The sequence below is a fragment of the Corvus kubaryi genome, unplaced genomic scaffold (genome assembly GCF_017639235.1).
Source record: "Corvus kubaryi isolate FWS band 111438036 unplaced genomic scaffold, C.kubaryi_AGA036_p1.0 136, whole genome shotgun sequence".
Taxonomy (NCBI): Eukaryota; Metazoa; Chordata; class Aves; order Passeriformes; family Corvidae; genus Corvus; species Corvus kubaryi.
The window spans coordinates 4,775,619-4,803,174 of NW_024580670.1; the positions used below are offsets into that span (position 1 = coordinate 4,775,619).

Here is a 27,556-nt window from a genome sequence, read left to right on the forward strand (position 1 = left end):
GATCACAACATTTGCTGTTGCAGAGTGCCCAATGCCCCCTCACTGCACAAACCTTGGCATCCAGCTGAGACAGCAAACGCTGCCAGAGCTCTCACCCTGCCCTCCTTTCATGTCAAGCTGCCTATTTGCCCCCTGGTCTGGTGCTGCAGTCCCCAGGCCCTGTCAGTCCTGTGTGGTCCCAGCAGCTGCCTGGTTCCTGCTCATCCATGCTCTTGGAGCTTGGAAAAGCCACATCCATTGCCAGGAACAGCTTGGACCACTGAGCAGGAGGTGGGAGCTGGTGATAATTATATATCCAGGTCTGTGGAAGTGCCTCCCAGTAACTTGGTTAAAAACTCGTTTATCCACATGTATTTTGGGAGAATGCAAAGGCTGGAAGTGCTTTGTGTATATCTGGGCTCTCGTTCTCTTATGTGCCTCTCTTTTCCAAGGCTTTGAGTGAGTATCGCTGCCTGAAAACCTTCAGTGGTGACAACTTCAATTTAAAAGCGTTCTCTCCTGTCATTGACTTCAAGAAGCTGGGTTAAGATTTACAGCTGTCTGAAACCTACTGTACAGCTGGAATTTGAGAGTGGAAGCCTGGTGCTTGGTTCCAGGTGAAACGGGTATCTCAGAATGGATGTGTTTGCACAGGGAGCTCTGTAACGTGTTCAGTGTGTTATTGCACAGCCCATGACTATAGCTCAGATATTTTTAGGGAGGCGGGTCAGAACTGGTCACGCACATGCTGATGATAAATTTGGAAAGATAAATTAGTCTTTTCTTCTTTTGAAGCAGCCAAGTTTGGAAAAATAACACCCTACTTGGCTAGCAAAGCACTGTCAAATTTATTATGCATTAGGGCTAACCTCTATATACCTCTGCAGCCATAAGGTTGAGTCTTTGCCAGGCCTTAAAACATGCTCTGTAAATGAAGATCTTGGTCAAGTTGGCTGTGTTCCCTTTTTCCTCTGTGTCTCTGGGTGGGTTTATTTAATTTCCCATTTGTTTCAAGGACTTGTAAGAATTGCTTTAAAAAAAGAAGAAAAAAAGAGAAAAGTTAAAGGAAATGTAAGTTTTCAGAGGAGTCTGTAACTGTGATAGCTCCATGAACAGCAATGCTTGTGAGCACTTGGCAGCCTGAAGATCAGTGCTTACCAAGAAGAGCTGTTGAAACAGACCCCTGGTGTGAGCATGAAGTCTGGTGGGTTTCCAGCTCATGAAGAGCAAAGTGGTCATGTATCAGAGAGTTCTCAAAAGTTTTATAATGGATATTTCCTAATTCTCCCCATCTCAAGGGAGAGGGGAATGTTCCCATGTAGCCTTGTAACACGGTGTAGTCTGATCCTAGCCAAGGCTATTAAATACCCTCTGTCCACTGCCTGAATTGGCTGTTCTGCTCCCAAAGACAGCACATGGAAAGCCCAGGTTGAGGTCCAGCAGGACCAGTTGGCCTTTTGCTCCTCCAGGGCTGCTCTCTCCTGTGGATTCTGCCATGGCAGCCACCCCCATGGCCCAGCCTCCAGAGCAGTGTGTCAGCAGATGAGGAGGATGGAGCGAGGTTGTGCCTGTGAACAAAATGTGACAGCAGGAGGAGGCAGAACCCCACGCTGATGTAAACTGGCAGATCCCCATGGGGCCCCCCACTCGTTACTCCAGGAGACCTCACATGGTTCTGTGCTGGTGGCTTTGGGGAGGGACTTGGCCACGGTGTGGGTTTAGTGCAGGGCCTCCTCTGAGAGTGCTGAGGTCGATCCAAGGCTGCCTGCTGTAAAGGGTGATGGTGCCCCAGGGACCTGTGAGGCTCTTGAGGAGCTGCAGGTTGTGTTCCAGCTGGGCTGGCCCATTGCATATGAAGATTCAGTTGATTTGCAGCCAGAGTTTTGTACCTCACAGCTCTTGATGTATTCACCTCCTCCTGAACTAACGACAGGGTTAATTGCCATGAAGAGTCCTGCACCTTTGATCTCCTGGCCACAGAGCAAAGATGCTGCGACAGCTCAGCCTGTTCAGTTGTTGTGTGTGTTGGATATCTCACCGTGATGCTGGGGCAGGAAAGCGAAAGGCTGTGATTACATGTTAAGGTTAATGACACTTGCTGTGTACCCTGGCTTGCAAACAGGGAAGTCTTTATGTCTTTCCCCCATTCTCTGCTTTTACTCTTATATTAATGAAAAAAAAGCGACAGCAAACGTGTTTCTGCTGCACTGTGAGTCTCCAAGTAGCTGCTCCTGTCCCTGGAGTTTCATCTAAGTGTTGGCTGAGGCACAAAAGGCAAAGAGAGATGGATGAGAGTGGCTGGCAGAGACAGCAAAATAAAGGGTGTAACAGGGAAACCTGAAGCTGTTCCTCACCACGAGGCACTAACAGCTTTTATTTTCGGGCTGGGTTGGCCTGAGCCCCTGAGGTGGGAAGCAGCAGGTCTGGCCAGCAGGGAGCTGTGTTGGTCTCTGCACATGCGCTGAGCTGTGTTTGGTCTCAGGCTGTGTTGCCTTACGTGGTTTGAAGGGCTGTGGGGTTCCATGCATGAAGTGAAAGACATCATGGACCATCTAAATGCGGTGTGAGGCCTCCTGAGCCACCCAGGCTGCAGGGCCCCGTGGGGGAAATGCAGCACCAGTGGAAATCTGAAGTGTTCCTCTGAGGAAGGTCAGGAGGAACAGACTGCCATTTGCTCCTTAAAAAGCTTGTATTCTGCTGCTTTTGTGCTTTGCTTTACCTCCCTGAGGTGTTGGAGTCACTTGCTTTGCTGTGCTTCTTCTCAGCTCAGAGTTTCTGTCCTTGGGAAGTGAGTCCCAGTTAAGGCGCTCAGCAAAGCTTGGCACATCTGATGCAGAAGGGAGTGGGATGGTGCCTCCAGTGCATTGCAGGGCAGTGTGAACAGCAGGTGACTCCACCAGGACTGAGACATAGGTGTGAATGCTGGTAATTGGGACAGGCAATTTAATGCTGGAGGTTATCCATGTGCTGCCAGTGTTTGTCTCTGTGCAGTAATTAATTACCCAGCACAGCCACTCCGACAGGGCGAGTGACAAGATCTGCCTGACCTAGTTCCTCCTGCGCAGCTTGTGTGGTGTAACAGGTTGTGGCCAACACCCACTGCCCTCCCTAACCTGCCAAAAAAAGCCTTAAACACTGAAAAGCTGCTAGGCTTTCTGCACTGCTGGGACCTGCCAGCCCATCCTCTGGCTGCCAGGACACACAGCAGGGATGCTGCATCCCTGGTGGGAAGTCACCATGGTGCTGGATAAGGGCACAGGAGCGCTGGCACTGCTTTGTTCACTTGTGCTGGGTCCACACCCAGCTAATTGCCTGCTTCAGTTTGAACATCTTGAAGACGTTTGGGTCCTTTCTTTCCCTCTGACTAATTGCACCCTTCTTTCAGCTTTTTTAAACACCTTTCGGTAACCACTGGTAATTATATTCAATATTGTGGCTGTCTTGAGGCTATTCAATCATAGTGTGTGCATTTTTGGGGGTGTCTTTGGCTCATAAAAATTTTAAGGAATTGGTTTGAGGGAACAGGTGTGTTGGTATCTGAATTCTCAAATCTTCAGGTGAAATGTTTTTGTTGTCAGTCTTTAACCTCTGGAGGTTATGTGTGTTTTGAACAAACCATGTCCACTTTTACTTCTTGCTCTGGCTCTAAAGAGTTAAACATGACAGTTCCTGTGTGTTGCTTATTTTTTTAAACCTGCTTTAATCTGAGTTTGCAGCCTAAAGATTTGCTTAACACAGTTAATGCTCATCTGACTATCACCACTCTTGATCTGAGTTTTCATGAGGATTTCAGACTTGTATCTCTATGGCAGTAAATTCTAGTGTTGTTGCTGTGTCTAATGAGGGTTCACTGCTCCATTCACAACCGAGCTTGTGATTTTTATCACATTCTAAGTCTATGTCTGTGCAGCAAAAGACTTGAGCTGCTGTCTGAACTGGGGGCTAAACTCTGCCCATGGGCACTGAAGGTTGAGTTGGTCTTTACCAGATGCTGAGATAGTGACCTACTCCTGCTCTGCAGTAATCGTCAACCAGTTTGGACACCTGCTGTAGCCTTTTATTATTCTGATGTGTATCAGGATGACAAAAGCCACCACCTGAATCCACTGGACCAAGTGCAGGGTTTAGATAGCCAGTGGTCTTTTGGCTGAATCAGTCTCACTGGTTAAAATGATTGGTCCCTGTGCAAACTCTAATTTAAAAATATCAGTTTCATCCCCTCCCTGGAGCTGCAGTCACTAGTCTGTTTGAACTCATTTACATCTCAAATGCAGAAGACTCAGATTCCATTATCTGAATGACATACATCTACTTAACCTCGTGCTGGTGACCCTGTTCCCACTTGGGATAAATCTAGGAAAACCTTCCATCTTCATCTTCAGCACGTGGCTGTGGGAACACTGGCTGCCCTGGCTCTCAGGGCCCCCCACTTGCTCACTGAAGTCTCTGCTTGAATTACCCTGGCGATGGCAGGCATTGCAAATTAATCTTCTTACAGTCATTTTCCTCATCTGTTTTTGAAATCTGACCTTGCTGATAAAGCAATCCTGAAACAGAAACCCCCGTCTTCCAACCTCCAGGCTGAAGGATGATCATAAAATCAAAATATTGCCTGAGTGAGTGGGGAGAGTCATGGTCCTGCACTCCAGAGTGACACATATCACTGTCTGGATTTGTGTCAAGTCAAGGCCTGTCCAAACTCCATGACAGCCCAGGGCAGAGCTGGATTACATTACAGCAATGGCCAGTTGGGAAGCCAGATGGCAAATAATGTTATATTATGATGAAAAATACTTCCAGGCTCAGAGAGAATTGTCCAAGACACTGTCACTTGGAGAGCATTAGTCTGTCAAATACAGGCTGAGCTGGGCTTTGGCATCCTTTGCTGCAAATCCTGGCTTGCTACTTAGCTACTGCAGGTCTTCATGGCAGTCTCTTCACTCCCTTGCATCTTTTTTTTTGTGATTTTAGTCCCTTTAAAGGGTGGGTTGTTCTTTTGGTTGGTTGGTTTTTTTTGGTTTTTTCCTGAGCCTTGCTTAGAGTGGCCCCACTCTCCTGCCACTGTTGCTGTGTGGTGATACAGGATAATAACTAGGGCTGGTCTATCCTGTTCTGAGGTTTGCAGCAGCTGGAGAGACACGGTGGCAGCCCTGCTCCTGGGGTGACCTGTTTGTCCCCTTTGCTTGGCCAAGACACCTGCAACATCTTCGAGAGGTCAGGTTAGGGAGGACTCGCTTACTTACCTGTTCACTTCTTTACAGCTTCTAAGCAAATGCGTTTGAAGCTGAAGGCACTGGCACATCAAATCTCTCTTTCTGAAAGCAAAGACTGAAACTTCATCACCTAGAGAAGCCAGTCCTCCTCCATGCTCTCTTTGGTCTCCTAAAACCCTAAATGAAGTGGTTTGTGGGATCCCTGTTAACACTTGTGGCCATGCCATAGCAGCCAGTAAAGTGACCATAGTGTCTAAAGGCCAGTGTCTAGGAAAAAGCAAATAAACACAGAAGAGCAGCCTTGTAATTACTATTGCTAATTAGCTAATGGCTGTGAGGTGCTTTGAAGATGAAAAGTGAGGAGGTGCTTGGCTATTTAGTCCCAAACACCCCTGTAAGGCCAGCAGCAGCTCTTGCTGTGGGTCAGCAGAGACTCTGCTGCAGCAGCTCATCGAGTTATCTCGATGCTTACCAAGCTTATCTGGGAGCCAGCAATAAATCGAGAGGGCTTTGGAGAGTTAAATCTCCTCGTTTCTTGTAGGCTTAAAAGGCAATGAGCCGCATGTAGCTGATTCCGCCTTGGGGCAGGGAGATGGTCTTGATGAGCTTTTAAGGCCCCTTCTGGCCCTGTTTTCCCCGATTTTGTGATCCAGGGACAGCTTTGCCGAGCCAGATCTCACCTTTCCTGCTGAGCTGAGGTTCTCTGTGATGGCGTTTTCCCATGTCTGGGTTCTCTGCCTGCTGGCGCAGGACAGCGTGGTGCAGGGGTGACCTGATCTCCCGTAATCCTCTCACCACCACAGCTGCCCTCAGAGGCTGCTTGGGAAGATGCAATTTAAGCTTTCAAAAAGCCAGCTCAGATGTGCATGACAAAGACTAACCTGATACAGACCTGGAAGTAACAAAGTGCCTGAAAATGGCACCTATGTGAAGAGCTTCTGGGCTTCAATCTTGCCTCTTTCCTTAAGCATCGACATGAAAGAGATCTGAAGGAAGGATGAACTTCAAGCTGTTTTTTTTCTCTTAACTTGTGATGCGCCCCTCCTCTCCTTCTAATAAAATATGTCTGGGAATTCTTTGGAGGCTACTCTGCATAGCTGTTGCCACACCTGTTGGGAAGGGGAAATTCCTCTTCGTCTGCCTGTCAGAGAAGCCTGGGGGAGTGCTGTTGCCAGAATGTTTTATTGACAAAGCTGGCAAAAAAACTTCCTTTCCATGAAAATTGAATTATTTGTTTGTTCACTTTTGAATTTAGGCTCTGTGGGCCAGACCTGCAGCTGTGGTAAATTAGCTCAGCTCCAGATGTGCCCTAATATATTTCTAGATGTCATTTCCCTGTATCTGTATGTAATTCTGTAGATCTTCCTGCTGCCCTGGTTTTGGCATTATTTCAGCTTTCGGTCTGCTTTGTCTCCTCATTCAGCCAACACATCCTGGGGACTAAGGATGTATTGGAATTTCAGTGACAGGAGGCAGGCATCATGTCCACTATCTCCATTTGCAGAAGGTCAATAAGAAAAATTTGTGTTCCTGGGCTGCTTCATAGGCTCAGTTTTGTGCTTTACCCACTGTTTGCAGGATGCAGGAGAAGTAAAGGCTGCAACTGTCAGTACATCGCCTTTACTCTTCCAGTGTCTCTGCTGGTCCCAGAGTAGAACCAAGGCCAGGGGTTTTCCTGGTTGAAAGTTTGCACTTAAGCTTGTAAGCAGGGGGAAAAAAATGGGATCCTTGTGTAGTTTTGATGCTTTGGCACCTGTGGAGTTTCTGAGTACCCAGTGGTGGTAGGACAGGGCAGCTTTTGGAGTGGGCTCAAGGCACAGGAGATTTCCAGCATGGGATCTGTGCAGTTTTTCTGAACAGTTCTTCCAAGTCCACAGGAGTTCTAGAGCACTGTAGGATGCAGACTTAGCAGGACAAAGGACTCAGTTATGCTGTCTTTGTGATTAATCACTATGACTGCTTTAGCATCAGAGGGCTGTGTACCACCATCACAACAAAGAGTGAACGGTCCTAAAATTATAAGCAATAAAACTCTTTACCAAGAGATGATGTAGTTTCTTGGTCTTCTCTTGGCTGGGACACGGCTATCCCAGTGGATAGATGCACCCAAGCTCAGCTTCTGTGCTTTGGAGAGCACTGAGATGGGAAATACCTTTTCTTCTAGATTGAGTCAGGGGTTTAGATCTTGTCAAATACTGATACTTGTTGAGCTGATATGTGCTCCTGGGTGCCATCCAACCATGTATCTGCCATGCCCCATCCCTGCAAGAGTTGAATGTCAGGTTAGACAGAGCTTGGAGTAACCTGGTCTGGTGGAAGCTGTCCCTGCCCAGGGCAGGGGGCTTGGAACCAGATGGTTGTTATGGTCCCAAACCCAACCGCTCTATGATTCCAACCCAAACCAGTCTCTGATTCTGTGACCTGTGAACCTTGCCCCGAGAAGGGTGTGTGCTTTGAGCCATTAAAAACCGTTCGTTGCTGCATGGCAAGGGCTGGCAGCGTGCGGGACCGTGTCCTGGTGAGCCCGGGTGCAGTCACACGGAGCAGCATCCCGTGAAATGCAGTAACAGCGAGATTTGTAAAGAAAGCAGGCGGAGGGCAGGGCTCGGGGTGGGAGGACGGGCTGTGCGGCCGGGCTGTGTGGCGGTGGGCGCGGTGGCAGCGGGGGGACACGGGGCGGGGAGCGCCGGTCTGGCAGCGAGAGCCGGCGCCGCCTCCCCGCCGCCCCCTCCCCGCCTTCCCCGCGGCCGGGCCGGGCGCGCCCGCTCACGCTCTGCTCTCTCCGGCACAGGGGCGGATCGAAGTGGACAGCGAGACCGTCTTCAAGTTGGCCGCCCTGGTGCTCCAGGTGAGTGTCTCTTCCCGGCTCGGTTTGGCTCAGCACATTCCCCTTCCTGGGGTTTTTTCCCCACTCCGTACGGACAAGCCCCCGCAGGGTTGTTGATGGTTTCCGCGGCTGGGGAGTGGAGGGGAAGCTGGAATATATAGGAGTTACTTTCCTCATAGGCGAGTAAGACAAATATTTATTTGAGGAGTTTTAAATTGAAAGAATAAAACCTCATCAAGGGAAGTCATTTATCTGGGCAGGTTTCCATTCAATTTATCACTTACCCTAATTTAAATACATTCCAGAGATATGGGAAGAAAAGTGTAAATATTGCAGCTAAATCAGCTGTATTATGCCTGTGAATCTTCTTTTCAGAGCATATGGTTTTGATACCTCTGTTATGTTGAAATATAGAGTGTCAGTTTTTCCCTCTCATTAATCTAGTTTTGTTGTACTGAGATTTAAACTCCAGTTATTTGCCGCTTTCTATGAAATAAAATTGTGCCTTTAAAACATTGGGGGTTTTCCCCTGTTGCACTGTCAATGACAAGGTGCCCCAGCAAAGCTGCAGCAGCTTGATCTGCCTGAACCGTTGTTTTCATCTCGAGTGAGCACAATTCCTCCCAACTGCTGACTGTACAGCCAACTTTTGCCTGGATGAGAGAGGAAGGAGAATTGTATTTCACTTCTTGTGCAGTAAAAGCGACATTTGATTTGTGATGTGAAATTCATCCCCATTTTGGAAGCAGTTGTATTTATGCTGTAGGTGGATTATCTACAGCTGGGAGCATGAGGGGCCAAGTTCAGCTCTCGAGCACATGCAGGCAGGCTCCGTGTTTTGCAGGGAGTGTGGCGGGGGTCAGGATCTGCCCGCAGAGCTGTGGGAGTGGGGAAGTGAACAATGCTGGGAAAATCGAGGGCTTCTGAAGAGATCATGTTTTAATTCTGTCACTGTTTTTCAATTGTAGGAAGCCAAAGGGGACTATTCCAGGTAATAACATTTTCCTTTCTAATACTGGTGTGCTTGATGGATGTGTTTTTCTGTGTTGGCATTGTATTGCAAACAATCACAAATGGGGGTAAAGTCCAGCTGCGAGCAGTGCCCAAAGAGAGTGAAATGTGCTGCTGGGCTGGATAAAATCTGAGTCTGCAGGGTGAGTAATGCCTTTTGTGAGCAAACTCTGAGTCAAAACAGTGTTTCAGGCTACCACGCTTTGCTCCCCTCCCAAATGTGGGTGCCAAAGTGGGAGAAGGGGAAAGCTCCCACACTTCCTGCCAGAAAGCCTGTGCTTTGCCAAACTTTTGCCAAGAAAACTTGCCTGTGCTCCTGCAGAACTGTGTTTGGGTCCATGTGGGTGACCTTGCCCACAGCCGTGCCCGTGCAGTGGCAGCACGGGCAGGGATGTGGGGCTGTCAGCTGCCGCGGGGATCAATGAGCCGTGTTCTCCTGCAGCTGCCCCAGGGCCTCTCCCTCCCCGCACTTGACCCAGCAGTTGTGTTGTGGCTGATGAGGGACCCCCTTGCTCCGCTTGAGCTGTTTAAAGCTGCATCATCAGGTTGGGCTTCCCCTTGAAGGTGCATCTTACCCAGCTCTGATTGTGATAAGGGGCTGTGGGGAGCAGGTGGGGTCACGCTCGCTCCTGCTGGAGCCAGGGGGAAAGACCTTCCATTCGAAAGAGCTCACCAAGCAAATAGAAGTTCAGAAGATTGGCTTTGGTCATGTTAATATTTTACTACTTGCTGAGTTTCCATATGGGAGGAGAGGTGTGTTTTACACTTTAGCTACAACAGCTTTGGAGAGCGCTCAGTACAGACCTGTCTGCCCAAACGCAGAGAGCAAGTCACGTTTGACTGCCAGAGTGACTCTGCTTTCCGTTCCAGGGGGCAGTTGTCAAGTCAGTGCCAATGCCCTAGACCCCTTCCCTTCAAATGCCTGTCCATTCTCTGCTGAAGGACACGCTCTGTGAAGTCCATCAAAGTCTCCTCCTCAGCGTGCTGTCACACCTGCAGGGAGAAAAAGATGTCTTTGACCAACTGGCTGGGCTGGCTGTGCAGACCATTTCTGTTCCCGTCCATGCTGTAGACCTGCTTTGTGATCCCCAGTATATTGCTTTTACCTGTAGTGTGCTGCGTTTTTCTCTAGGAAGACCCCTTGTCTTGTCTTATCTCACAGGGACACCCTAAGCTTAGCTCAGTTTAGGCACAGATAACCAGAAAATCACTGCTGACTCCACCATAAGTAATTTGTTAAGCTGTAGCAACTGGTGGCACATTTTTCTTGATTCTCAAGATCAGGGGTTAAGGTTAAAAACCACTTTAGTGGTGAAAATGTGGTTTAAACTTAACACTGCCTCCTTATCATTTGCCATAAATAGGTCTGTAAGTGTGGCTTCTTGAGGCCAAGAACTGTGTCTGTGGTTGTTTCCCATGGTTCCCTGGACACGTTGCAAGGAGTGGATTGCCCATGATTACCTTCAGAAGTATGTAAAGAAAATTGGAGGGAAGAGCATTCTGCTACAAGAGTGATTTCCAAATGCAGCTATTCTCCTAAGAGTTGCATGGAAACAGCTGCAGCAATTGTTTCCTCTGTTAAACTGAGCATATGTTATGCCCCCATAGCAAATGAGCATGGCCAGCTGTCCCAGGCCCAGTGAGCACACCAGGAGTGAAGGAATTTCATGTCACAGATCACAAGTGGTCCTTTGGGCCAGTGCTGATAAAGCACTGGCTTAATTACCAGCATATCTTAATGATGATACTGAAGGACTGGCCTCTGCTGCCCAGCTTGCTGTGGTGCACAGACTGTCCTGCAGCAGTGCTCCTGTGCGGTGTGATTTGCCTCCCTTTGCAATGCCTTTAGTGTGTTCTCTGCTCGCTGCCATTTGGCCATTCTGCTTTGAATCACCTTCTGGAATGTGGCTCTTACACCACTTCTGCTTCCATGAGAACGTGCAGGTTGATTTTTTTGGTACTGGACTAGTGCTGAATGATCGTGGGTAAATACAGGAATTGCCTGAAGTCCTGGAGATTAGCTCTCTGAAGTGAGGATTGGGCCAGTCCAGGCAATGCTGGGGATCTCTTCCTGCCTGATTTTTCACACATATCCCATAGGCAGCTTTTCCATGGGGACACATCCTGTGGTGGGGTCACTGTGTAGCATTCCCGCTGACGTCAGCTCTGTACCAGGGCCTGAACGTATCAGACTCAAAATTCTACAGGAGCCTCTTTCCCAATCCACTGCTCACATTCTCAGATAATGCCCTGATGGCAGGGAGCAGCAGCCTCCTGAGCAACACCCTCCCCTGCCCCATGCTGAGTGGGTGAGCGCATTCCTTGGAAATCTGTTTCTTTTCAGTGAGCAAACCTGACACGTGGGCGATTGGAGAAAGTGAAAAACTTTTGATTTCTACACCACAGAGGTCACTCTGGAGGGACTTTGCAGTCTGGTAGCACTGGCAGCATGGGAATACCAGGGACTTTGGGGTTTGACCCTTGCAGGTGCTTTGCAGTAGGACCCCAAGGTCATGAGCTGGGCTCTTACAGGACACGGGTTTCATAGAATCATAAAATGGTTTGGGTTGGAAGGGACCTTAATGATCATTTACTTTGTGCCTTATTATTTGGAGAGAGGCTTTATGTGAGATGAACCACCCAAGTCCCGCTTTGAGAGGACCTGATTTTGAAGACATCTTTATAAAACTTAAGTACATGCTTCAAAATTGCACCCGCAGCATGTCCTGGTTTGGACAACTCTGGATTCTCAAAGGCAGCCTAGACTGGCTTTGGGACACAGGAGGAATGAGGAACAAAGGTGGCAGCAGACCACCGCCAGTGTAGCTCACCATGTACCCTTTATTTCCTTTTCCTGTTTACCCCACTGGTGATCCCAGCCAAGAAAATTCCCTGCTGTGTGTGGTGAAGAGGATGTCACAGGGATGGTCAGTGAGCTGGGATGGTGTCAGGGCTGCCCTGGGCAGAGCAGTTCCTCTGGACAGTCCTGCAGCTGTGCTGTCCCCAGGAAGGCTGGGATGCTGCACATTCCTGCCCTTCTGCCTTCCTGTGCAGTGCTGGGCATACTTTGCTCAAGAGGAAGGATGTAACACTGGCTCGTGTTTGCTTTTCACGACTCATCCATGGCTTCCAGTTGACTGCTCCTCTGTTTAAGCTGAGTTCCCAGCACTTTTCACCCAGCTCCTGCAATAGGAACCCCAAGCAAGCATTAGTCATTGATTGGAGTTTTGAAACTCTGCGTGAGTTAATTGCGTTCCTCCACTCTCGTATTTGCAAATGAAACAGAAAAATCTGCAAGCCTGGTTTTACGACGTCTTGGTTTTTAATCTCTATGCAAAGGTTTTAGAAAGAGGATATGATTCAAATTGCATCTTCTGGCATGGCTCAGTTTTGGGGGAAAAACGTACATATTCTGTTTATTTTAGGAATTTTATTTAAATTTTAAAGAAACTTAATGTTTTGGCAGTCTGTTAATTATTCATCTTGTAAATATGCAACATATAAAGTCTGGCTTCCTTGGGAAATAAATGATTTAGCTGTATTTAGTTTACAGATTAAGCATTTGCCCTCGAAAATGCTGTACAATACTATATACTTTGTAGCTTAATGAGAGAGACAGTTTGTAACTGAGAAGTCCTAAATGCTGTCCTAGCATTGGAAAAATGTTTATTAAAATCAGATTAGCTACAGGGACTATATAAGGAAAGTGACTTGGGGAAAAAAAAAAAAGAAGTTTATTTTCTGACTGATAATCTTGGACCGTATTTTCCCCAGTACCATTTCCAGGACTGAAACCCAGCCGTGCTCCCTGGAAGTTAATTAAATTGCTGGAGGAGGGCTTCTATTTTCTTTAAATAGCTGACGCATTCGTTTTTGATTCTGGCCTGTGGGCTGCAAAGATAACTCCCGACTGGTATAACATAACACAGACAAAATAATGAATTCCTGATAGCTGACATGTGCAAGGCACCGGGGTTTATCGTTATGGGGGTGATAAAGGCAGTTTGTAAAAGGAAAAGGTTTGGGTGAGAGATAGCCCTGCAACTGAGGCTATGGAGTAATTGGTTCAGAAACTCCTGAACTTTAAAACTCTACTGAGAAAAAAAAGTGGAAGTTCTTGTTCTAGGTGCAGAAAGTAGTATTAACAATTTGCTCCTAATTAAAAGTGAGTGCTCAGTGTGAGATTTTTGGGTAGTGTTTTGTTGGGAAGCTGAATGTTTTGCCAGGCAAACTGGAAGATCTCTTGGTAGAAAAGAATGTGGGAAAGATAATGTGGGCAGTGCTAGAAAATAGCTGTTGGAAAGAAGTTAATAATTGTCTGATAGCAAAGCACCTGCTCACTTTACTGCTAACCTCAAAATGAAGGTACCCTGAGGAACAGGACACACCTGAGGTCTGTTGGAGGTGGCTTGTCCAGCCTGATTTTGGGAATCTTGTCAGGTTCACGTGACCAAAACTCCAGTTGTGGCCATGTCCAGAACTGGGGTTGGAGCAGGAAGACAAGTTCAGGGATGAGTTACAAGGGGACATCTCATCTGGCAGCCAAAGACTGGAGCCCAGTCTGGATCCTCTTTCAGCCCCAAGTATTCCCTCACACCTCTATCAGTGAGTGATACAAAAGAGCTGGTGGGTCACCAGAGGATTCACTCTCAGAACATCCATCTGGTGCCTGTCATACCAGCACCGTAGTTCGGTTTCTGATGTTCTTTTCCATGCAATGCACTTTTGAAACGCCCATGCACTGATATCCTCAGCCTTTTTCCAGGCTGCCCCCAGCTCCCCGTGGGCTGAGTCTGCCTGGCTGTAAATCAGTGCTCAGCACTGGCGCTGCCTTGTGCCCCTTGTGCTCCTCGGCCCTTGTTTGCCAAGTGACTCATTGTGTGTTTTGCCTTTCAGCTGTGACTCCCAGCACTTTTTCTTTAAATACCTGGTGAGGCACTGGCTCTGAACCATTAACTCTGTCTCGGTCAAACCCAGCTGTGTGCTTTCCTCAGCTGCCTCTTTTTCAATAAACAGCTAATTTAGGACAAGATGAGCAAAAGTCTACTTACTCAGAGCCTGTTAGTTGAGGGGGTTGATTATTTATTTCGCTTGGTTTGGGAACATCTGATGAACCAAGGTAGTAAATAAGCAAGTTTAGGGAAAGTCTCATGTTTCATATCTATTTCATACAATGATGATGATTCCCCTACTGACAGGTATCAGATACCCACTTTCCCAAGAGCTTAACTGAATTTTATATCCTTTTCAAAGAAAGCTGGTTGAAGACTACAGTGATTTTTCTCTAGCAGGGTGAAGTTTTTTCTTTCGTTGGTGAGTCCCTGTAGGTTTGCCATGAGGAACAGGATCTGAGGAAAGGCAGCAAGCAGAAGGGAGCCAGGCAGGGAACTGCTGAGCTCCATCTCCCTCAGCACTGAGGCAGCAGTTGAGAAGAAGACATTGTTTTCTCCTGGTGTTTTATTTTTCATGCAAACCAGGTGCAAATACCAAAAAAAAAGTACTTAAGATGCCATTTTTTGGATAGACTTTTCAGAGCAACAGGGCTTTTTCCACTGGCACTGCTTGTAGATTCATCCAGTTCATGGCAGACCAAAGCATATACAGCCTGCAATGATGTAATTTTAATGGTTTTTTTTACAATTTCCTATTTTAAAGCAGTTCTGTAAGGGCTGTCAAGGAATTAGTATAGAACACTTACTATGTAGCAGATTAATTAGGTGGAAGCACTGTGGGTGGAAATGAGCAAAAAGGATTAGAAGAAGAGGGGGGAAAAAAAGGATGTTTGCAGTAATTTAATAACCTGATCTCATGGGATTTACTACTTGTATATAGCAATGTAACTGTTAATATTCACACACAATTATGGCAGTTTGGTAAGGAACAGTAATTTTTAGATTTCATATGCATGATGTTTGTACAGTTTCCAGCAGGGCAGAAAAGGGGTTATTGTGTTTTGTCATCTTTAATTGTCCCTCCACAGTACTTTTCTTTGGTTTTTCTTTTATTTTTAAAGTACTTTTAACTCAGAGAGCAGAGCTAGAGTGGGTACAACCCAGCCACCTAGAGAGGTCTTTTGTGTGTGCTCTGCATCCAAAACAGATGAGAGACAAGACAAGCACGGTGCCAGGAAATTCATCATCCCCCAAGTTGTCTCCAGTGCAGGGGATGAGCTGTCTCAGCTGCCAGGCTTGGAGTAGCATCATGACAACCATAGGTGTAAAAGATCTTCCCCCTTGTCCCTAGAAATCCCCTTAAGTACAGGTTCAGTATTAAAACACATGGCCTTTTTCTGTTGTAAAAATCACATTTAATGGGTTTTGCATTATAATGTATTCACCTCCTTTTTGTTGAATATCTGAAAAACTTTTTCAGGTCTACAGGGAGTTTTTCCAGTCTTGCACCCTCATCTGTGAGCAGGAGTTTGGGCTTTGGTCTGATTCCTAACAACATACTCACTCGAGAAAAGCAAAAGTAAATCTTCTGCTTTTGCTTCCCATGGTGGCTGAGATCTGTCATGTGAGGTGTATTTGGTGCTTTGAGGAAATGGAATGACAGCTTTTCAACCTCAGTTTTTTGCTTTTGCAGATTTGTCAGGTCTTTATCATTATTTGGACACTTTATTTTTCTTGTGGTTCTATGTATCTCTGTATCAGCTGGGCTGTGATAACAGGGTTTAAACTTTGCTACTGTACTCAGACATGCTAAAAACCCACAACTAATATGGCTAAGCTGACTTTTGTGTGAACAGGAAGAAAGCATGAATGTTAGAAATAACAGTCTGTTGTTGTGAGGAAGGGCTTGGGATCCTTCAAGCGTTGTATCAACTGTGAATATCCATCTTTGCTTGGCAGTAAATCCCCAGGTAAAGCAGAGCCATTCTGCTTTTGTCTGGTCTGTTAGGGGAGCACTGCTAACATGTGCTGTGGGTATGACCAAGCAGGTCTTTAAACATGGATCTGTCATACCAGGTCTGTGGGACAGGATTCACCAGCCATTGTAGGTAGTAGGTCCAAGGACCAAAAGGGTTTGTGTTCAGAATATTCATGTTTCACACCAAGAGCTGTAAAAGAATTTAGGATTTAAATTCCTAAATCCTGAGGATTTAGGGCAGCTCCAGGTCACAGATTTTCTCTAGCCACGAAGAGCTGCTTCCTTGGCACCCTGTCCCTTGTCTGCAGAGTGGAAGTTGTAGCAGTGCCTTGTCTGTCAAGGTGGCTCTGGGAGCAGCTCATGTTCCCGTTTGTCTGCTCACCATGTCCTCACATGGAGAGGTGTGTGCATACAGCTGACTGGAGAAATGTTGCATTTTCCTTGGTGCTCTTGGCCCATCTTCCAAAAGCCAATGTGTGTGGTCACCAAACCCCAGCAGATCAGTAGGTGCTGCTGCTCTGCCCAAGAGTCGGGCAGTGCTCGGGAAGCAGAGAAGTTGGGCTCAGGGAGCAGGGCTGGAGCTGGTCAGGCCTGGCAGTCCGAGGCTCTGGTCCAAGTGTGGGGAATGGTCGTCCAGTCCCAGCCATGCTTTGTGTTTGGTGCAGGTCCCCCTTGAGCTGTGAAACTAAAGCTGTTGCTGCTGCACAAGGTGGGAAACCACAGCATAGCCACAGCCTAGATGTCCAACAAGCTGGGGTTGAAAAAGCCATCTGCACTGCTTATCAGGGCCCTTTTCACAGATGGGGGTGGAAGGCTCTTAAATGCCCCTTCAAATACCTCTCTGAGCAGGCGGCTGCTGTCTGGTGTTCAAGTGGCAGCCTCTGCAGCCCTGCCCCCGGCAAAGCTGCCACTGGCTGCAGGGAAGGTCGGGCTCTGGCGGTCCTGTACCAACGGGAGCCCCTTGTTCATGGCCTCTCCACATCCTGGGTTCCCTTCAATAGACAAATAGCTTTCTTGAGTGTGCCAGCAGACCATAAACTGAAAGGTTGGGAAATGATGGGAAACGTCTGGCATTTGCCACAAAAGAGGATTTGTAGGAGAGCACATATCAAAATCCTGCTGCCAAGATCCTGCTGCTCTGGCATACTCAAAAGCTGCTAAATCCATCGTCTCTCCCTGTACCTCCCCTGCTCTCTCTTCCTTCCCCCCTTTTTTCTCCTGCACTTTTAACCCTGCTCATTTTTTCCCCCTCCACTGCCTCACTGCTTGCTCCTCACACCTGTTTCTCGTGGTACCTCGAAGGGCAGAGCAGCCTCCATGGGAGCATGAGGTTGCCACGCTCTGCCCTTCCATTTATTTTACGACAAACTCAAAGCCTACAGAACAGGCCCCTGTTGCTGAAGCAGCCCAGCTGCAGTGGGATGGTCCATGTTGCTGGTTCTCGTCTGTGAGTGTAAGGAATGGGAGCACCCTGGAGACCTTGGTGATGTTTGCCTGAGTCTGGTCACTTCAGAAAGTCACTTTAGGACCAGGCTGGGGTGTGGGCAGCAGCACAGGATGTTCTTGTACAATTTGGTGCATAGGAATTTGGTGGTCCTTCTAAAGAAATAGGGCTGTTACTGACATCAGCTGAATAATCTGGCCTGAAACCCTTGATTATCAAACTTTAAAGTATCTGCTCTAATTGTGTGCTGTTTCAGAGTATTTCTTTTGCTAGCTCTAAATATCTTGAAGAGAATGAGGTGACAAATGCTGATGGAAATGTTTTGAAGCATCTTCACGATGTAGGGTAATAGCATATCATCCTTTCACTGTGCAGCTCCACATTTCCCTGTATCTCCTACGTAATTCTCAAATTTGCTGGTATTTAGGCGTCTGTGAAATAACTTTCAGGTTAATTTTGAGAGACTGGTTGACATTTTCTAAAGGCAAGGCCACTCTAAATTCTACCTGTGCTATGCCTAAAATTCATTTCAAGAATTAGCTGAACATCAGATAATGACAGTCAGAAGGACCCTGGAGTGACTTATCCAATGATCCTACAGCAATACGAGAGAAAGTATTTGTGTGAGGTCAAGAGGCTCCAAGAATAGAGGAAAATCGCTATACAAAGCACTTTCCCTAGTGATAAATTTGTACCTTATAACGTGTTATCAACATAATTCGGCAGAGGCAGACACACCTGCCTTTGATTTAGTCAGTTAAGAGTTGTCTGAAGTCCTGTCTTCATCAAGTTGTTAATATTTACAAAGAATCTGTGGGCTGATAAGCTTCTATGCTGTAGTCCAATATATTGCTTTTGCTGCTGGGTGTGTCACTGGCTCTTCATGTTTTGTTAATCTCATTAACCACATTTTACTCCATCTGAGCTCTTACCTGCGTTAGCAATGGGCATAAGCTGGTTTTTGACAGTGGGTGCAGGGAAATGCCAGGGCACCCATTGACAAATGGTCCTAATTAGCACAGTTCTGTAAATCTTTGCCTGGCAGGGAGTGTTGTATCATTCCATTAGAAGCTGTCAAGATGTACTTTCTGGGGGCATAAATGTGTAACTCTGCTTTAATTTTAAGTAACGTGCTCTAGGCAGAGCATGCCACGATAGTCTGGCTTGGTTCCTTCATGGATTTCTGGTGGGGGTTTTAGCAAGATGCCTAAAATTTCACTGTAACATCAGCAGATTGTAGGACGCTCATGAGATTGGTCCTGTTTTGCTGCTGGAGATAGTTTCAAGTGGGTAGTCATATCGATAGTCTGGTACATGATTAAGTATTTTTATTGGTTATTTTAGAGGCAAACTGCCTTCCCTCTCCATAGACCTGGCACTGACGAGCAGGGTGTGCTGGGGACAGCATCTTGCCCAACGTTTGATCATGCTGGGACAGAGAATTAATTATGGGCAGTACCAGGAGTGCAAGATGAGGTTCAGCATGAGTAGGCTCTGATGCAGATTTTCATTATTTCCATTTGCATTGTCCAGATTGATTCAACTTCTTCTTTGTATCTGCCAGAGAGAAAACTCCTGTTTAGAGGGTGGAATAGGAAGGAAAGGGTCTGTCTTGCTGCTTTTGTTTAATTCTTCTCCATAGTGGAAAAATACTTGAGATGAGAGTTTCCTATATTCTCCTCCTGGGGAATAAACAAACCTTTTGCCAAAAACTGTTCGGCCCCATTGACTCTGGGTGGTTTAAGTTTATGTATTGAAATTATGCCAAAAACCACCAGTCCAGAAACCCCCTCTGTAGCAGAGGTCAGATTAAATGCAAGTTGGGCCTCCCTGTCCCAACAGCCACGTCCTCCTCCTGGTGGGAACCCACCATGGACATGCCAGATAGAGCACTGGGTGTTTGGCTGGCAGATAGTGTGGATGGTGGGAGATCTGGAGCCGGGGCTGTCTGCCCTGGGATTGCTGTATCGGCTGGTGATCGTTGTGAAACCAAACAGGAACAGGTCATAATTCAAGCCGCAGCTCCTGCTATCTGGAGTTGTCACCTCTGGGGAACGGCTGGCTCTCAGAGGGCTTGGGAAAGTGATCCTGAAGGTCAAGGGGAGACTTGGTTGCTGCAGATGAAGTGATAATGGACTCTGTGGAAGGAGGGGGAGGACCGTTTGAGGCTTTTATTATCCCTGAAGCCGTGAATCATCCCAAATGCTAATCCTGGGGCGTGCAGTCAGCAGATCCAGGCTGCTGCATGCCAGCCTGCACTGTCTGAAGGCATCCAGCGTGCAAGGAGCTGTGCCCTGTTTTTCCCAGGTCTTTTACATTTTTCTAGGATTGTTTCATGCTCCATCTTACAATTATGCAGGGGGAAAAAAATCCTCATGTTGTTTCTCAGAGAGTTTCAGGCTTTATAAGTCCATTTTGATGGACTTCTCCCAGTGCATGTGGATGGGATGGTGTGTCTGAACCTCAGGGTGCGAGGTTGGGTCCCTTCAGGAAGACAAGTCCCAGGGGCCAATCTTACCTCATAAAATCAGTGTATTCTCTGCTATTGCAAGAAATTGGATGGGTTTGTAGGTTGGCAGAAGAAGAGAGAAGGCCCAGCTCTGCTGTAAGTTGTCACAGCTCCATGGCCTCTGCCTGCTGACAGTCTGCAGCAGGGCTGTGGTTCTGGGTCAGTGCTGCAGGGACGTGTCCCCTGTCATGGCACAGATGTGGTGACAGCCCTTTGTGGTGACAGCCCTGTGTCCCAGCTCAGAGCCCACAGGCCCTGCTCTGGGGCAGGTTTGCTGGCTAGCCCTCAAAATTTAAATTCAGCGGTAGACATTTTCATATTGATCAGCTGCTACTCATCACTCAAGCTTAACTAGCACCCTTGTTTTGGCATTGATGAGGATAAAGTTGCCACTCAGATAGATCTGGAGAGGCGAGGGGCCCAAAAACCAAACAGGAAGGCGAGTAGAGCTGTTGGAGGCCACGAGTGTTGCAAGAGGTGGCATTTCAGAGCATGGGAGATGCAGCTGCCAGGATTTGTGGCATTTCTGCAGACTCTTGGCGATGGGGAGGCTCCTGGACCCATAATGATTGGTGAAGAACCATTTGAGACCTCTCCATCCATGTGTAGTGGTGACAGCTGAGGTGTCAGCTGTCCCCTGTGCCCGGCTGCCTCTGCCAGAGCTCAGGCCTGGCCTCCCAGCATCAGGCTCCTTATTGCCTCAGCCCTTACAACCAGGTTTCTAAATAGGGCTTTAATGACCACCCATTAAACCTCTGATTATGAATACTGCGGGGGCCCAGATTCTGCAGTTACAGAAACAGGCCTTTTGTTTGGTAAAAATGAGCTACTTTGCTATTACTTCCTTCCAAAACCTCTCCTACTTCACCGTATTTCCCTGCCAACTCTGCCTGCTAGAGCAGCCATTGCAGTGATGAGTCAGGTTTAAAAATGGGAGGAAATTCGTGTTTTAATAATCAGTTACCCTGTGAGTCTATGATTGAAGTTGGACAGGACCTTAGGAGGTCATCTGGCCAAACCTCCAGCTCCAAGAGGGAGTTCAGGCCCGGTTGCTCAGGGCTTGTTTTTTTAGTTTTGGGGTGGTTTTTTTGTTCTTTGCTCTGGTTTCTGAGGCCTTGGGAGAGCATGCTCTGTCTGCATTTCCATGTGGCCCTACAAACCCCTGGTTATCTACCTTCTGTCTGCAAGCTGAGATGTCCTGCAGCCTTTTGATCCCATCAAAATGGGCTTGTAACAGGGTGAATAAAACTCAACTTTGGTGAGCGTTGGCTGTAATTGAGCGGTGGAAGGAGAGATCCTGATTTTCTACCCAGCTGTCCCTGTTTGTGGCCCTTGGGTGCTGGCCAGCTTGCAAAGAAAAATGGATATTCCTGGCAGAAGAGTGCAGCAACCAGCGCTCCTCGGCGTTAATTGACCCCTTCTTGGCAGCTTCATCAAAGACATTGAAGAATAAATAGGCTGTTGATTGAACTGTTTGCTCGTCCCCAGAGGTGGTCCCCCTCACTCTGGGCTGAGGCTCATTGTCAGGGCTGGGGAAGGGCCTTGCAGGGCGATTAGCCCGTGCTCCCGAGGAACAAAAAAACCTTTCATCTCCTGGCTTTCCATGTGGCAACTGGGAGATGGGATCGTGGGAGGGGGGGTTGCTGTGTCCTCGAGTGCAGAGCTCCATCCACAGTGCCCACGGATCTACTCTAGGGATGCGCAGGGTGTGGAATTTGACGGAAGAAGGGGGGGTGGGCATAGCTCTGATGAAAACTCTAATAGTTCAGTCTGATGAAAACAGAAGTTGAGAGCAGAAAAATACCTTCAAGGAAAGCCTGGACAAAATTGAGGCAGATGCTGATGGACGTGACTGATGCATTCTTTGCATAGAAAAGTCATGTTGGTGCTTGCTGGCGCTGCTGCAAAGGCACGCAGAAATCCTGCCGAAATGGGGCGTGCAGGTTTCAGCTGATTAATTAATGGACTGTGTGAGGAGAAAACATGAACCATTTTACTGATGCCTGTAAATAGGTTTTTAAATATTCTGCTGGGTTTTTGTCGTGACAAATTGCATTCACATACTTCAACCCCGCTGCGTTTCATTCCAGGCTGAGCCTAGAGTCCAGAATACTTGAACTTTCTCGGCAATGGGCAGTACAGGACAACTATTTTCACTGAAAATATTTTAAAGCATATGAACTGAAACTCTTTGTTTTGAATCAGATCATCGTTAAACTCTGAGACTTGACAAATACCACGCTGCTTCATGAAATGTATTGTCTAGAGGAAGGGCTTTAGGGAAAGACAGAGCAAAACTTAGCACTACAAGCCTTGCTTTTGAGCAGAGGCTTTCCTTCTGCAGCTGTTTCAGGGCTCATTCTGCACTCAGCAAATAAGAGTGAGGGTGTGCAAGATAAATATTGATACAGTGGTGGCCTGAGCATCACGTGTGTGCATAATGAGCCTGCATGACACCATATCCATCACTGTCATGTGAGAGGGCCTCTAGAGTTACGTTGCTATGACAGCCTGACATGGGGCAACACGCCACGTTCTTGAGTAGCAAATACATCCCTTCCTTCTGCCCAAACTGATGAGTCCATCTCTGATTCACTAGCACTGACTCTGGGCCATTTTTGGTTTTTCAGCGATGAGAACACTAGAAAAGACCTGAAGACGCTGCCCGTCTTTCCTACCAAGACACTGCAGGAGCATCCATCACTTGCTTACTGGTGAGCTGTTTAATTTAAAATGTAAATCATTGCTATGAATCATAACAACAAGATCACTTTTAAGCAGTTTGCAAACTCTTCTGAAAGTTTTCAGCCCAGGACATGGAGTTAATTGCTTATGTTCAAGCATTTCCAGTTTTTAGAAGGTTATAAATTATGCAAGATCTGATGCAAATTCCTCCTTGAAAGTTTGCTCAAATTCAATTGCTATGTCAGAAACTGCTGGATCAGAATATGTGGGGACCCTGCGATAGAAGGAGCTGAAATCTGAACTCCAGCCAAGCCTGGGTTTGCAGAGAGCACCTCGGTCTTCATCTGTCACACAGTGGAGCCTTTGTGGTTGGGTGACCTTTGCTGGCTGCCAGCTGCCCACCCAGCTCCTCTCAACAGGACAGGGGAAGAAAATAATCTAGAAAAGCTGGAAAGAGAAAGGCAGTTCCAATTCTGGGGCTTGAATTTGATGTAAAGGAGCACAGCATTTAGGATGAATCAGTGATATTGTTTCCTTGGAATTGATACCCTTTGTGCAAATTCAACTCCCTCATTTGTTTTGGTTTTTTAGGCTTGATGTGTACGTGATGGATTTTCAAGTATACCATGCTTGCTTATTATTTGTTTGTCTCAGAATGAATTCTGCTGGGTTTTTCTTTGCTTTCAAGTGTCTGACACATAAATGCATATTTTATTTCACATTCCTCCAAACGAAAATGTTGAAATATGTAACAGAAAAAATGCAAAAAGGTCATTGCTGACAAATGTTTTTTTCACCTATGAAATGTCAGGGGGAGAAATCCACTGGAATGAAAACAGCTCTGGTTAAACTTTTTCTGTCTTAGATATGGAGCATTAACCAGCCTTTGAAGTTTGGGTCCTTTAGAATGTTAAGATGAATTTATACAATTAGCACCATTATTCTGCAGCAGCATCTGCAGCAGAACAGGCTGATCCGAAATGATTCGTTAATTAGTCTGGAAGGCAGGATGCGATGGTGGGGACCAGCCAGGCAGCTCCACACTGCTTAATGAAGGGTGGGAAAGAAATCAGCAAGAACCAGAATGTAAACTAGAGCAAGAAACATGCAGAGGGACCCTGCTCTGCATGCTGAGCAGGTGGCTGAGCTTCGACAGATGCCGTCAAGACATGAACAAAGTCACTGAGCCTCTAAATTGGGTTTTGTGCTTGGTTTGCAGTGAGGACAGAGTAATTGAGCATTATACACAAATTAAAGGTCTGACCAGAGGACAAGCCATTGTTCAGTGAGTATGACACTTGTTAATTTGTGAAGATGATGTTTTTACTTTTCTCCTGTTCTTTTTTTGTTGAGAAGTGGCAAGGCAGGCTGTTTGGGTCATTATTGCCTGCAAACGATGTTGTTTGTATCTGTCAGATTCTCTTTTTATTGAGTTATGTCGCGAAGGGGAATTATTTGAAGTTTCACATTTCACAGGCTTGCAGTTTGTCATTTGCGTAGTCATTTGGGTACCTCAAACACAAAAGAAATTGTTTGGATCTTACTTTATTGGAAGACTCTTCTCCATACCTTGCTTGCCATCAATTAATTTTCACTCCAAACTCTTAAGGGCTAGTATTATCCTAAGTTCTGTAAGAAATTCTGAAATGTTTAGAATTTGGCTTTCAAAATAGCAAGGTCTTCCAAGTTGCACACTGAGCCTGTGGAATTGTATTTTTCTTTTACCATTAATATTTACTGTTTTTCCTACTAGCAAATGCAGTAGGATGTGTTATGAGATGTTTGAGATGATGGCCATGGCTGCACGGTGCAGGCTCCTTGTAGTTTTTCTCACGTACCTCAGTGCCTGTAAATCTGTCTCAATAATCCGTGGTCTTTTTTCAGTAGGAACAAGGGAAAAATGGTCTGTTCAGTGGTTTTCTGAATTGCCTCATGAAACAGTTGTACAACGGCATAAACAGATTTATTTGGAGCCTATCCTTTGTAACCAGAGCTTCATAATGGAATAATTATAGGCAGGTCTTTACTGCCAACATTTCCCAGAAGACTCACATGTTCAGTTCAGAATTTTTGCTTTCAGTTCTGTGATCCTCTGATAAGAGATTGAATGTTCTGTTGTATGAGAGATTTTCCTTTTGCTTTAGCTGGGCCAAAATACCCCATCTTTCCCCAAGCCAAGATGCTAAATTTTTTTCTGAAAACATGGGCCTTCAATTATTAAGGCCTTCAAAATATACAAATGATAAATGACGTGTCCTGGATGTATGTGTGAAAAAAATATGTTAATAGATATTATTCCCTCCAGAGAAAATCATCTGATATGCTATAAATCTGTCTGCAGGTACATGAAAGTGGTAGAAGCTTTGCCAACATACGGAGTTCATTACTATGGAGTAAAGGTCAGTAACTGCCTATAGATAATGTGATTGCTGAGCTTATTATGTGGGATTGCATTCCTAAAGGAGCAGTTGGATGATTCAGTGCCCTTCTATCAGTATGAAACCCCACATTTTTCAAGCTCTGTGATTTTTCCCCATTCAATATACTTTAAGAATTGTTTCCAGAGAGCAGAAAGGAATCTGTGTAAAACCTTACGTAATCCTATCAGGAGCTAAATTCCTATCATCTTAATTAAACTGGATATCACTTGTAGACCCGAAGCAGTTAACAGTTTCCCCAGAGACATTAATCAAGATTAGAAAAATAAAATGTGGAAAAGACTCCTCCTAAGTGGCAAGTGATTAGTGGTGCGTGCTTGGAGTGGGCAAATGCTGAGAAATACTTTTGGAGAGTGATGGAAATACACCATTTATTCCCATTTGTAGAGCAGAGCCGGGGCCAAAGTGTTTTGTGCCGAAGAGCTCAGCAGAGATGATGTCTCCTTACTTTTGAGTCACGGCCATGACTGTGGTACCTGAGAAGCTGATGTCTTACGCTATTCTTTCCTCCTGTGGCTGTCCATGCCTGAATTTCGTGGATGCAGTCATTGGCCACAGTTTTTTTCTGTCCCCTATCCTTCCCCTCCACAGCCACTCCTCCAGCCAGTGACACTCTGTTGTTTCAGCAGCACTGTCATTTTTCTGTCCACGTTGCACAGCCACCACCTGGTTTTGTGCCTCTGCCTCAGAAGGCAGAGGGAGAAAGTTTCCACGTTCACCCCAGCAATCCACTTCACCTCAATTTGTTTGCCAGAAAATCTTTGTTCTGTACCTACTTGTACTTGTCACAGAGTGAAAAGGGCTGTACTCTTGGAATTGCCTAATTCTTAAGTAGCTCTTGGTTGACGTAGACGTCCATTTTTCAGGATAAACAAGGAATCCCGTGGTGGCTTGGAATAAGTTACAAAGGAATTGGCCAGTACGACTTACAAGACAAAGTTAAGCCCCGAAAAGTAAGTTTTTTTGCATCTGATTTTTTTGTGGGGGAAACATGGTATGGTGTTTTATGTCAGAATGTACTCTTTTAAGCTGTTGCTTATTAGACTGGCGGGCAGAAGACCAAGGGCTGGAGGCAGAAGGAGATCTCTGCTGGCACTGAGGGAGTAAATCTCTCCCTCTCCTAGATAGTGGAAACGCCCTTTGGGAGCTTTGGCTCACATGTCTTGAGTTTGGTGGTCTCAGGATGGGAATTTTTCAGTACCCAGGGATAACTACAGAAATATGAAGCAGTTGTGCTTTGGCAAGGCCTTGTACTTGGGCAGTGTTTTTACTTCACTTTTGTAGTTTGGTTTTTTCTGTGTGACGTGCAAAAGGCTCCACTGATAGAGGCGGAATACGAGGGGAACTGCGTGAAATTGCAGGCTTGTAGAGGCAACTCTGTAAGTCTGTGTTTCCATGAATTCTAAGGGGGAATTGAGAATAAATGCCAAGTACTGGAGATTGTTCTTCTCCTTCTCCAACCCACTGCTTCCCAGTGTGTCTGCTGCAAAGTGAACTCTGCCCACACCCTCCTGTGCTGTTTGAACAGGGCAGAGGGTCCTGCCTTGCTCTGCTGGCTCCCTTGGAGCCCCCAGCAGAGAGCCCAGACAGCAGTCTTGGAAACCCACCAGGCACCCAACACATGGGCTGGTGGGAGCTCCCCCCATCCTATAGCCACATGTGTGTCCTTGTGACAGGACTGAGCCCTGAAAGTCTTTGAAGGGTTCTTTAACCCCCATGGCTGGTGGGAGAGCTGGTGCTCCTTGTGCTGGAGCCATGCTGCTGGGCCAGGGCTGTCGTTGTTCCTGGTCATGTCTTCACATCTAAGCCATGAGGGGATGGAGACCTGGGAGTTTGCTGTTCTTCTTTCCCCAGGAACGATCTGGGCAGGAGTTCACATGAAGTTGTGCTCCCCGCCCGGAATTTTACATTTGCAAAATGATATTGTTTAGTGTATTGGTGCCAAAAAGCACAGCTTAACAAAACTTCCTTGTTAAAGTGTAATCCCCCTTCAAGCTTCCAGCTTGATCTTCTCTTTTTCCAGAGCAGGCTATGACTTGGTTTTTTTTGGTGTATTTATATACCTGTGTGTCCAAGGGTGAGCTCTCGTGTCCTTCCTCTGCTTGGTTTAGTAAAACACAGAGTTTCATCCCAGATGTCTCTTCCCATGCCTGCACTAAAAGCAACACAGAGGAACTCTTTGGAAATCAAGTCAGCTTGATGAAGCCATTGAATGTCAAAGGAGAGCATCGAGGAGGTCCTCTTGCCCTTGAGCACTTCCCTGATTTAAGGCAACATCTATAAGATTTTCCAGCCAGGAAAGGATCATTCTGCAGCCAAGATGTCCAGCTGTGACCAGCAACGCTCTCCAAGAAGATGGAGCCTGCCTGGCTGGATGCATTGCTTTGCCAAGCATTTTTTATGCTTGTGGGATTTCAGTTTACAACATCAACCAGGCAGATTAAGAACATTTTTTAAGGTCAGCAGGGCCCAGATACCAAGTCACACCCTGCTACAGTTAGTTATGAGGCGTTGGCTTTGAATGCAGCAGGATTAAGAAAAATAAAATAAAAACCAGAGGTCATCTCTGCAGTGGAAGTG

General features: G+C 46.5%; 1 protein-coding gene across 4 annotated transcripts in view; it reads left to right on the forward strand.

The window, feature by feature from the left end:
• FRMD4B (FERM domain containing 4B) overlaps positions 1-27,556 on the forward strand; it is a 125,231-nt gene that overhangs the window by 75,575 nt on the left and 22,100 nt on the right. For all 4 annotated transcript variants that reach the window (XM_042014259.1, XM_042014245.1, XM_042014252.1 and 1 more), the window contains exons 6-11: positions 7,984-8,040; positions 8,988-9,010; positions 22,484-22,567; positions 23,758-23,823; positions 24,880-24,937; positions 25,843-25,929. In XM_042014259.1, the coding sequence (XP_041870193.1) occupies positions 7,984-8,040; positions 8,988-9,010; positions 22,484-22,567; positions 23,758-23,823; positions 24,880-24,937; positions 25,843-25,929 (375 nt within the window). The remainder of the gene's footprint in view (positions 1-7,983; positions 8,041-8,987; positions 9,011-22,483; positions 22,568-23,757; positions 23,824-24,879; positions 24,938-25,842; positions 25,930-27,556) is intronic.